This window comes from Armigeres subalbatus, chromosome 1, assembly GCF_024139115.2.
Source record: "Armigeres subalbatus isolate Guangzhou_Male chromosome 1, GZ_Asu_2, whole genome shotgun sequence".
Taxonomy (NCBI): domain Eukaryota; kingdom Metazoa; phylum Arthropoda; class Insecta; order Diptera; family Culicidae; genus Armigeres; species Armigeres subalbatus.
This window is the reverse complement of record NC_085139.1, coordinates 129,391,036-129,403,928: the sequence shown is the minus strand read 5'-3', so window position 1 is coordinate 129,403,928 and position 12,893 is coordinate 129,391,036. Positions and strand designations below refer to the sequence as shown.

At 38.4% G+C, this 12,893-nt stretch overlaps 1 protein-coding gene across 1 annotated transcript in view; it reads left to right on the top strand.

Annotated features, from left to right (window-relative positions):
- Positions 1-12,893, top strand: part of LOC134205127 (tyrosine-protein phosphatase 99A-like) — a 409,912-nt gene that overhangs the window by 231,484 nt on the left and 165,535 nt on the right. The window contains 3 exon segments of the mRNA XM_062680070.1: positions 8,150-8,175; positions 8,178-8,241; positions 8,243-8,328. Of these exon segments, the coding sequence (XP_062536054.1) occupies positions 8,150-8,175; positions 8,178-8,241; positions 8,243-8,328 (176 nt within the window).

Genomic DNA, 12,893 nt, shown 5'->3' with positions numbered 1-12,893 from the left:
AGTTAAAATGACTTTTTCTGTCCCAGAACTCACCATCTATTTATTGATTTCAAAGCAGCGTACGATTCAGTGAAAAGAAATTAGCTGAAGCAGATAATGTCTGAACATGGTTCTCCGGCAAAGCTAGGGTGGTCTAACCGGTAGTACTGAAACCTTATTACCGGCCAATTTTGGATACCGAAAATACCGGTTTTTGAGACGAAAAATACCGGTATTTTCGGTATTTCAAATTTTGCTGTCAGAATAAAAAAATCTCAAATAGTTTTCCCTTAGATATATCAGCTGAACTGCCTGTAATCGCATATCTGTCCCACATGAATAGGAAATTCAGCATAGATGGGAGAAGTATTCGGTTACAAGGAGAAAACACTCATCGTGCAAAAAATACAACAATTGAATGCGCATGAATAAAAGATATTTTAGTTACAAGATAAAGATTATCGCTTCGTTCCCTTTGTTCTGATGTCCGAAACATGTTGGGTACCGAACTGTCAAATCGTATGTATTTTTCCTTCATTGACATTTAGCACCCTATCCTCGCCAGCAAAAGATGTTCCGGGCAGCGACGATAGCGACAATGTTTATCTTGTAACTAAAATATCTTTTGCATGAATGCATGAAAGATCCTTTGCAAAAGAAAGCATCAATGACGACGTTAACGTACAGCAAAAACCGATCACCATCGTCATTAATCATACGTGTTGCTCTTTAGCCATCTGTTAAACTGCCAACAACTTTTTTCTTCAATGAACATTTTTGACATCGTCGAGAATTTCCCCGCAATATATGAAATTGTGAAGAAGGTGCGTGCCGTATTAGTTTTTAAAGCTTTATCTGAGTGATTTTTTTATTACTTTTTATTACTTTTATTACTATCACTGAGCCATAATAGTTCTTCTCCGGAGATCACCTGTGAAAAACAATTTGCTGTAAAAATATGTCCGTTCTGAATCCGGTAAAGAATTCGAATTAGTGGCTGACCCCAAAGCACGCTGGAATAGCATGTTATCTATGCTCAAACGGATCTATGAGTTGAAGCTTTGATCCGAATTAAACTTCAGTGATGATTTTTTGGCAGTTGGAAAAATAATTTAAGCCCTCGAACCTGTTCAAGCTGCTGTGGAACAGCTTTACCGTTAGTTCTGCACGATCTTTTTGCTTTTTTGAATAATTCTGCCGTAAAGCAATTGATAAGAAATGATTTTCTTCAAGACATGCAGAACTACATTGATTGGGCAAGCGGACGAGATGTTGAAGCGTCTTATCATTCCTGATGCGATCGTTGAAACTGAGACAACGACCATTCCTGACGATCGGTACGAAGAAGATGCCTCAGAAGGGATTAAGGGTAAATACTTGACACTGATTTTCGACGATATTGGAACGATTCGTCCAACTTCGGTTAAACCAGAGAGAGGTTTCTCAGTAGTTGACAGCATTGCCAACAAAATCCAATGCGGATTAGGAGATGAGTCGCTCAGTATGTTATGTCTACTTATGTTCCGCTTTGCTCAGCTCAACAAACAAGGATTTTAACATTTGAAGTTTGTCAACAAATATTGTTTTTTTTTCCTAAAGTCCAACTCAAATGTTGATCAGTCAATACCTGAAATTTTCACAAAAACCGGTATTTTACCGGTTTTACCGGTATTGACTCCACCAAATACCGAATACCGGTATTTATCAAAAACGTTCAATACCGACCACCCTAGGCAAAGCTGATTACGATGATACGTGCAACGTCACCTATGATCCCTCGAGGAACCTGTTCTGGAATGGCCAATTGAAGATCTGCATGTATAATGGACCCAAATCAATAAAAATCAACCTGCTTATGAATTATCAAGAAGTATGATACCCATATTCCTGATTACCTGTCGAAATCCACGATCAGTATAATCTATACAGGACATGTCCCTAGAAATCCGGATTTCCCGGTAATCCAAAGGACCAGTGCAATCCTAAAACAGCACGATAAAGGACAAATTTCTGAATCAAATGAGCCCAAAATGGTTGAAAACGGTTAAAAATTTCCTAAGATATTAGCATTTTAGTTTCGTTGGTACCCGGGCAATAAGGGAACTTCCGGAAAGCGCTCGATGGCCAGAAGCCAGAAATCGATGTTTAGCGCTATTTTGGAATACAAGATGGTCAACTTTCGTTTTGAATAAAAAGACCGGAAACTCTTTCAAAACCAACGGCCGTAAACCATTCCAAGAATTCCTCCGGGTGTCCTTCTAAGTTTTCTTCAAAGAAACTCCTCCAGAATTCCTTCGGAAGTTCCTCCAGGAATCCCCCCAGAAGTTCCTCCAGGAATTCCTCCAAAAGTTCCTCCAGGAATTCCTACGGAATTTTTTCATAAAAAGGGCCTTTTTCAGACATCTTAAAAAGCGGCATTTATATAAGTTCTGTTACGAGCGCTTTTATTCCCACTGGGTGAATGATACATTTTCCATCAATTCTGCATAAGAACCTACCAAAACCTGTATGAGAACTGGGTATATGCGACCATGCTAGATTCCTATACAAACATTGTATGAGGCCTTACAATTTCCCCTTTTTTTTACAATATTCTATTCGTTTTTGGCAACATTTCTTATGAAAAACTGGTTAGATCCCAGAACCGGCGTAAAAAATAACGTTTGAAAAATAAATGCGTAAAAAATGTCCAAGAAAAACGCATAGATTGCAAATTCCGCGTAAAAAAATATCGCAGTGTGTCTAGTTTCATAAAATCCATTTGATTTCGGCAACCAAATCGAATAGGGTCTGTACTATACAAACACATTAACGACAAGCGCGGCTACCCAGTTCGCCAGATGTTAATCTCTTGGGCTATTTTATGTGGTCATACGTCCTGTTGAGAAACAGCATAAATTGTCTATTTTGACCCAGTTCAAAACCGTAGTTATACCTGCTTGCCGCCTGCGATTGTTTTGAAAAGTGTAGCTGGCCAAAAAAGTTAAAAGCAGATTTATTGTTAAACACCTTCTGTAATTGATCTATCCATATTATATGGACAACTAACTTTCAATCAAAACAATTACCATTAAAATCCAAACAAGTGATGTGAAATAATCGAAGTTTTAATTTGAATGACATTGGACACGGTGTATATTTTTCCGGCGAAATACAATTAATGTATTTGTCTAAAAAACAATGGTAATAAAAAAAATTGGCACGTCGATTCAGCCGCCGTCGTCGGCTAAAAATAGGACAAACGCCGCCGCTGACGGTTTTCGGATTGGCGTACACCTCTAGCTGTGACACGATCATCCCAAAGTGTTTACATGGCGAATGGAAACAAAATATCTTACACGTTTCGCTACACGTTTGAATGAAATACACAACAGAAAGTGTTTCGGTATTTTACAGATTTAATCTTATCTATTACAGTTGGTGTATCTATTTCTAAACTGTTTAATAATTATCGATGATAAATAAATGAAAATTTATATGTTTAGAAGACTATCATATATGTAGAAGCGCCACATAGTTAATCGCATAGTTTAAAAAAAAATCCATCGAATAACGGCTACGATATTTACCTTCAAAGTCTTTCATATTTTCGTGACGATCTTGGATTTTCGCAATCGCGAAGTGTATCCCGATATAGAAAACACAGACGTAGACTATGTCCACTAGAGTGGGGCGTCATGGTCATTTTTTCAAATCAATGGTTTTTCGAAGCCATACTGGGCCCTGAACAACTGTGCAGAATTTGCGACCGATTGGTTGCTTCCTCGCTTTCCGCATCGCGTTTGAAGTTTGTATGGAAATTAGTATGGGAGAACGTATATTTTTGCATTTCTACTACTAGAGGTTTCAGTTCATCGTAATCCAAGTGGCACATTGCGTTAAAGTATAACCCAAAGGATGCCGAAAAACTTTGCTGAAGAAGGCACGTCGAGGGAACGTCCACGAAAAATGTTAAAACGCTTCGAAGATTAAGTGTTCAAACCATATGCAAATAATAGTTTATTCTGCCAGCACTGTCGAACTACGTAGACCAATAATTTAACTGAATGTTATTTCAAAATAATTGATCTTATAGGGCTTAAGAGCTAATGGGAGCTATCCGGAATCATTTCACAAAGAAAAAATCCGATGAGAAGGAAGATGGGTTTTGCCCTTCGATATCCATAGGTCGTCCGGTAGTGCTGGCAGACACATTGATTTTTTGCATATGGTTTGATCGATCAATTTTCGAAACGTAATAACATTTTTGTAGACCATCCAGCTACGAACCTTCTTCGGCAAAGTCTTTCGGCATCTTCCAGACTATATGCTAACGTATTGAGTCACGTGATTGATGACAAATTGAAGCCGCTAATAGCAAAAATGTAAAAAAGTGCGTTTTCCCATACTAATCTCCACGTAAATTTAAAACGCGATGCGGCAAGCGTGGTCGCAACCAATCGAGCCCATATTTTGCACAGTGAATTGGGGTCCCAAAACGATTCAGAAAAACCTTGATCTCACTTGATCGGACGAAGTTTGAGTTTTTCCATACAACTGCGCCCCACTCTAATGTCCACCGTAGCCCTCGATTTGTTCCGTTCCTAGTCTGATTTTTGCTTGTTAGTTAGTACGACATATACGTACGAAAAACCTTGTTCCGTATGATCATAATTCAAATAATCCAAAAAACAATAGTGTCAGAAATTCTGTATCGAATTGAATATGGAACTAAAGAACAAATGTGTTTCGTTCGATTCAACATTGTGTAATTTCATTCAATACGTACAGATGTTCGTTTCACTTTATCTATATGATGATTGCGAGAATAAAGACTTTTTTCAACTTCGTACCCCATCAGACCATTCCTTTTAATGGATGGTTTATTCAGACCGTTGAATACCCACAAACAAGAAATCCAAACCAACAATATGAAACCGGACGAAGGGCGGTTGGGTGGTCTGCTGTCAGCAAAAGCAGCTGCCGGTCCCGAGGGAACGAGGGTGAACAAGAAAATTTATTTATTCAAGACAGCCCTCTGGGCCAACCGCAATGAGAATCGCCGGCAGGGGTGGAGATAAAATAGTTGCATTTTCTTCTCACCACAACCACTCTTAGACTTGCCGAAATGTGAGATGAATGGTTGGGTTCGGGTTCGGTTCACAGCCAAAGTATCCTCTTCTTTCGTCAGAGGACCCATGTTTCACCTTTTCCAACAGCCAACCAACCGGCACTTCTGCTGCGCTGACTGGCTGCTATACTGCCTGGTTTTAGTGAGGCTACGTGATAAAAACATTAAATGAAAATTTCATTTCACCACTCGTAAATTAGTAACGATCGTGAATGCTTCTTCGATGCGAGCGTCCGAAATGGAACTGGCTGGTTTGCGGATGGTTCAACAATCCATAATAGAAATAGTTCACAGTCGTGCAGCGAACAGTGCAAATTGAGTGTTGTATGGAGCACGTCATAGCACTAACAACCGCCGAATGGAGTTTTTGTCGGGTTTTAATTAATTTCGCCATTTGGCAAACAGCCAAATTACCACAACTGAGTGCAAATTATTATTAGTTCTCGATTTATTCTTGCCAAATATGCAAATTTGGGCAACCACCAGTACTGTGATCGATTTCTTAAATACTGCTGATGTCTGACTAATTCGATAAGGTTGATAAATTATTAAATTAAACAGTGCACTAAACTACAGCATTTGAGTTTTTGAAGGCTTTCACGATTATATTAATTACTTACCGAAAGTAACTAGAACAAAATGATTATATTTTTAAAATAGTTAGAGGTTTCAAAATATTCCAGTTCTTTAGCAAAGCTTAAAGAATCGATTGAAACGATAAAAAAAATTACGAGAAAGATCAACTCCTTTAAAACTTCAAACGTCAGATCACACATGTCCGGCAAATCTGTTTGCATTACGTTTCGCAACAGTTGCAATATTTATTTAATTCTCTTTAGTACAAACCGTCGAGAAAAAACTTGCCGTTACCACACTTTATTGCGTTTACCCCTTTAAAGGTTCCCTCAAACAGATGCGATTCTATCGCTTGACGACTGCGATTCTGTCGCCGTTGGTATAGAAGCGTCAGTAGCGGCCCAACAATAGAATCGCGGCGACTGGTTCGAAAGCATTCCTCGGAGTCTCGAATTCGATTAGTTACCCAAACATGCATGCATTCATATTCAAACACCTTAAACTTTGGCACAGGTTGTCGCCAGTTTCATGTGTCATTGGAAGGATTACGGAAATATAACTTAACCAATCAAGAAGGTTTACTTCCTCTGCCGCACGGCAAGGCAACACCTAAAAGTGCACACTGAACAATCCTACTATATGTGCTACCATAAGCCGGAAATGGTGGAAGAGAGGCGGCGAGGGCAGAATAAAATAAAATGTGTGACACAAATTACGCCACCTGGAGAAATGTCACCAGAACCGTAAATTTGAGCCCCGATGGCGTGGAAATAAATTGTCAACTTGGTATCCCAGTTGGATGACATGGGTAAGTGGCACGACTAACGATGCCAGAGATCGAAATGGTGGAATTGCCATTTTTTTTAATTCGCCTCGATCTACATGTAGAAATCTGCATGATTGATCAATTCAATACATTTTGGCTTTTTTTAAGGCATTAAATTGAATTGCATTTGAATGAACTATTACGCGAACACGGATAACAACTGAGTTTTTAGAAAAAAAAAACAAATAAATTGAAACGATGGTTGCTAATTTGTCATATTTCAACATGTAACATCCCTTTTATTTATACGCTATTTCTAACTCCTTCGTAATACTTCATGTCATCTAATCACGGGAGGAATCCTAGAGCCGCGTTGTAGGTGTTTTTATTTATCCTTGCGAAAGAAATTTATGCTTCTGATTTTGGTTCAGCAACTATGGCTGGCAACAAATGGGACCGCGTCGCTTGGAATCCCCGAAAACCAGATCACAGACACCTTACCCAACAACGGCGTTGATTTTGGAATGCAACAGAATGAACGGGGGTGGATGAGAAAGCTTTTAAGATGACTTTCAGTAACGAACGGTCCCGGCGCAACGGCACATGAAGCGAGCGCAAAACGGAAGAAAAGCACTAAAACCTACCAGCTACACTAAGCTAAACATACAACACGGAGTTGCAACACTTTTCGTTTCGAATGTGCCGCCTACATTGGGGAACGTACTGCATACATAACCAACATAAGACCTCAAGCGACGTCAGACCAATCGAGATATGGTGAAGATGCCACTGTGGAACAAAATACCCATAGACATGAATGCAATATGTTTAATGTTTACACTGGTGAGGAGATTTCTAAAGTTGATCACAATCTTCCCACGTAGTATATGGATAGTCTCTTATTGATATTTTCGATATTTTTTTATTGATTCTTATACTGAACGTGAAGAACATCACTGTAAGCCCACAGTGAAAAAAGATTCTAGTGTAAGATATACAGTGGAGGACAGTTCAAGATGCACTGATGCTCAACGTTGTCCACTTTTGTAAGTACATCAATAAACTCTAAGAAAAGATTGAAGATTCTTCATTCAAAAAGAGAGCGCCACGATAGTTATTTAGGTGTATAGAAAATGTTTCTTTCATGTATTTTTGTATGATCCAGAAGGAATTTCAATTGTTGTAGCTGATCAGAAACAGGGGTCTCTAAAACTGCTGGGTAAAAGCAAAAAAGGTCATTGGCTACATAGAAAGAATGCCGCTGCGATTCACTCTGTTCTTCTTCCCAAGCAACATAAAATATAAAATCCTCAACATGTGCATTTGACTCAGCACTCCCTTCTGGCTCAAGCACTGAAGCAAAGTCCCGAAAGTGAAATAATATTTCTTTTCCACTCGCCTGGCACTATGTGCCTCGGGAAACATACACACTAGCGAGCACCCCACTAAAGCGCGCTAGTTTCACGTTGACTATAAAATGACTTACCCCCGCGAATACGAGGTGAAACCGGTACTATGAAAGTGGCAATTTGTGGCGCATAAATTTGAAGGAAACGTATTTGAAGACCAAGCAAAATGCACTCACCTTAACCGTACGCCACCCAACAGGAAATTTTATTCAGTGCTTTTGCTTTACTTTCCCGGAATATGTCCACGACATTCGAAACATTCTACTTATATGTACATACTTTACCCTCTTTTCTTTCTCGTGCATGCAGAATCGGTGAAAATGGTGAATGGGATCAGTGGAGCCAATTTACACCAAGAATAATGACGCCTTCTACCAAGTCACGGGCCTAGTTCCGTTCACCGTACAGCTTCCGGGTGATCGCCGTCAACGAGATTGGCCACAGTTCTCCGTCCAAAGAGTCCTACTATTTTGTAACGCTGCGTGAAGGTGAGTACAAAGATGAGATTCATTTAGTGCACTGTAGAAAATATCATGCACCGACATGTAGACTTGACTTTGTAAACCGTTTTGATTCAAATCCATCGTATATTCCGATATTCCAATAACCGGCATTTTAGCGTCATTGAACTAAAACTTGAATCAGAACCAAAAAACGGAGGATAAAGATTGTAAATTAATTCAATATCCTATGGAAAGAATTTCCAGCAACCAGTGTTGTTGGCAATGAAAATAAAAAATGTTCTGATGCTACGCAAATAAATTATTATTAGTCTTGAAGGAATCAAATAAAATCTTTGAATTTTAGCCAGAACACATTCTCAAATCATATCCAATACTAAAGACAGTGAAAGACACGACGAATTTCACCTCAAAGATACTTTTTTAATTATCGTAATACATACATAATGCAATTAGAGTCATTGCTGAAGGTCTGGCATCACTGTGTTGGCACTATCCGCAAAAATCTCGACGAAAACAAACCGACAGCTTTTAGACAAACAAACAAACCGACAGCCCTTTCTCTTTCAATCTCGTAGAAAGAATAGGATTTGACATCAAAAAGTTGACAGCTCGCTGCTTGCATTTTGGTTGAAAACTTCCTGCAAGATCTTTACAAATCGCGTTTTGGCAGAATTTTGCAATAATTAATTTTTCAGTCAACAGTCTGACTTTAAATAACGTTGATATTCATAGACTTTTTTTTCATCGTCTATTCATATACAGTGGGTCCAAAAAGTATTCGTCTAGCTGCATATTCTTTAGTAAAATGTAAAACTTAGGCGTGATAGAAGTGAAATCAAAAAACTTTCTTCTAAATTTGGTAGCAAACTTATCAACACATGATTATTATTCAAAAACAAATAGAAATTTCAATTACTTTTTCTGGTATGTAGAGATTATCTAAATTTCGTCAATTTCGCTCGCTCAAAAAGTATTCGTCTATTCAGAAAATAATCGAGTGAAACATGAATATAATAGTTTTTTTTCGCATGTAGTTACACTAGCACACTCTAGTGATGTCTAGCAACATTTTTGTCAACATTCAATGACAGATCAAATAATGTTTTTGTTTTGTTTGAACTTGGCGCGGGAAATAGAAGCACCATGGGTGGGAAAACTAAAAAGATGAGTCCAAATGAAAAAAAACTTATTCTATGCCTGCATAATTAGTGCAAGTTGACTTATGACTTTGCAAGAAATGTGGGTAGACCAAGGGTAGCAAGAATTCAACTATTTAATTGGTGATTGATCGCATCAGCGCCACAAAAATCTATCAAAACAAATAACATAGTGGTCGTCAGCGATGCTAAACTGATAACGATGAGCGATTTATTGTGCGGAAAATAAAAAAAATCCTTAAAAACGAATTCACCCATATAGGTAAGTGAGTTGGAGAGAAGAAGTGCTCAGATATGAACCAATACGAGCATCAATACCTGTAAAAAGTATGGGTATAATGGGCGAGTATCACGGAAGAAAATTCAAGTGAGCCATCAAATTATCAAAAACAGCTCGATTTCCGCTAAACATATCGCTGGAAGAAGGATGACTTTCGGAATCAAGTCATGTTATCTGACGAAAGCAAGTACAGCATATTTGGATCAAATGGCCGATGTATGATATGGCGGAAATGGAATATTGAGATACAGCCACAGAATCTCTTTTAAGCAGTAAAGCCTGGTGGGGGCTCCGTCATGGTCTCTGAGGTGCTTGAGCGCAACCGGTGTGGGAAAATTTCACATTATTTGAAGGAATTATGTATCACAAAATGTTCATCCGCATTTTGAAAGAAAATTTGAACGCCAGTGCTGAGAAATTGGGCTTACAGGGAACATACATCTTACGGGGTGATAATTACCTCAAGCACACAGCCCAAAGTATTAAGCTGTAGCTACTCTATAATACCCCAATCAACTCAAAACGCCTCCTCAGATCCCAGATATAAATCCAATTTAACTCCATTGAAAGGTTCTGGACGACAAACTTTTCGTGAAATTCGTGAAAGTCATATTTCGAACAACAACGAATTGAAATTAGTGTTTAAAGAAAAATGGAAAATATTCCGTCCCCCATTACGGCTAATTTGGTCATTTCCATGCCACAAGAACTATAGCCCGTCATAGATACACAGGGGAATCCAACGAAATATTGAATTCCATTCTACAACTCCTGTTTTCGTTTCAAAAGCGCGCTAAACCTGACTAGACGAATACTTTTTGAGCCCATATTTAATGAATTGTTATACTTTGTTTTTGTTATTGTTTTATTTTTCTGTTTGATTTTTAGCAATAAGGATGAATTGATTAATTTACTACACAATGTAATCGATAGTTTTATTTTTTTGAGCTTACTAGATTCTATCTTTGACATTTTCTCGAAAACATACAGCTAGACGAATACTTTTTGGACTCACTGTATGACGATGCTATATTTGTTGCCAGTTGTTAAAACAAAATTGAAATTTGGCGCCTTTTTATTTTTTATATTTTAAAGCGTCCCAAAATATTATTAAAGATATCTATTAGGACTTAAACAAATAATAATTTGTGAGATGAATATTAAACATGTTGAATTTGAGAATTCGATTCTGAAAACTTTGGAAACTGAACTGCGAAATAAGCTTGTCTTAACATCGTGGCTTCCAATCGCAGAGCAACGATATGGAAGTCAATAGATTGTATCGTTAAAATGTCAAGCTAAATTGGTATATTCATCTTACAAGAACCATCATAGATTGCAGCAATAATATAAATATCTTATTTCGTTCATTTAGTCCAACTATAAGCCTCGTGTGTAGTAACTGTATAGTGTATAGTTGCTCTGTATCACTATCACTACAGCGGTTTAAGTGATATTGATAGCAGTGTTACAACCAAAGTCATTATTTATCACAGCAATCAGCGACCAATGCAAACACTATCAAATTAGACTGATATTTGAAGCAGCTGTCACTGAACGTGATCCTGATTATTTAATTAATCTGTGGAAAATTTTAGTTTTCCATACGGTTATTGTTGATATTTCTGACTAAGGTTCTGATGGAGCAATGATAACCGCCAGGAGCATAATCATATTCGTTATTTAAATTTAGTTTAAAATTTCAGTAACAAATTTCGATGAAATAAATTCAAAGCTGTATCATAGTGAATTTTAAAATAAAAGCTCATTGCTATATTAGTTAAGAGGCAAGAGCAGCACCTCGTGGAACGGTGGGCCGTTTGGGCAATTTATTCTGATTTAAACAGTATCAGAAACCAAAAACATTTATGAAATGAGTCATGCGCCAAAAAAAACGATATTTATTAATTATTTTTTCGCGTGAATGTTGATATTTTTCAGTTCTTAACTTAAAATTGTGTAGCCGCCAGACATTCTAAATACTCACGCTCTAATGTGAACGTGTACTATACACATGTGGAAGTGTTGGCTTGAGAAATGGATTGCGAGTGATTTGACTATGCGTCCAATTTGGGAATCTCGAACTCGTTCACTAGCCGCTAGGTTGCGAAGGCCGACAAAGGTTCTTCGTAGCTTCGTTGATTAAAGCACCAGTCTAGCGTACTGTGGGGTCATGGGTTCGAGTCCCATCGAAGGGAAAGTGGTTACCTCAAATACATTTTCCAAATCAATATTTTCCACATAACGTACATATTCACATATGAGTTTTCACAACATTGTAAATTAATGTCCAAGTCGGGTGGTTTAATCCCCGGAAATAGGCAATTAACTTTGATTGAATTAAAATTGTTTGTTAAAGGGGGAAGGGTTGTTGGGCTGAAACCCATCCGGCCGAAAGCCATTTGGCCGAATGCCGCTAGGTCGAATAAACCATTAGGCCGAAACGCATCTGGCGGAAAGTAATTTGACCGAACGGATCATTTGGCCGAAAGGGTCATTAGGACGAAAGGGTCATTAGGCCGAAAGGATCATTTGTCCGAAAGGGTCGTTTGACCGAAATGGTCATTTGACCGAATAGGACATTTGGCCGAGTAGGTCGGCCAAATGACCCTTTCGGCCAAAGAACCCTTTCAGCCAATGGACTCTTTCGCCCAAATGACCCTTTCGGCCAAACGACCTTTTCGGCCAAACAACCCTTCCAGCCAAATGACCCTTTCGACCTAATGACCCTCTCGGCCGAACGACCCTTTCGGCCAAACGGCCCTTTCAGCTAAATGACCCATGACTTTCGGCCTAATGGTCTGTTCGGCCAAATAGTATATTCGGTCAAACAACTTTCGGCCTAGTGGCATTCGGCCAAACGACCCTTCCCCTTTCGTACACCTAGAAAATACCCAAGTAACCAATAAGCACTCCAATTCACCAAACCGGCCATATAGTGCTACTTCAATGCTTCTAAGTTTTTTAATAGCCGTAAATTGGCCTTATATGGAGATTTGGCGAATTGGAGTGCTTGTCGTGCTTATTGGTTACTTGGGTAATATTTATTTAAAATTTTGCGGAAATATAATACTTAAGTTTTAGACTTATGACACAATCCACGCACTTCTACGCCAAGGTACCAAAATTTCCAACTGAAAATTAGGTTCCAA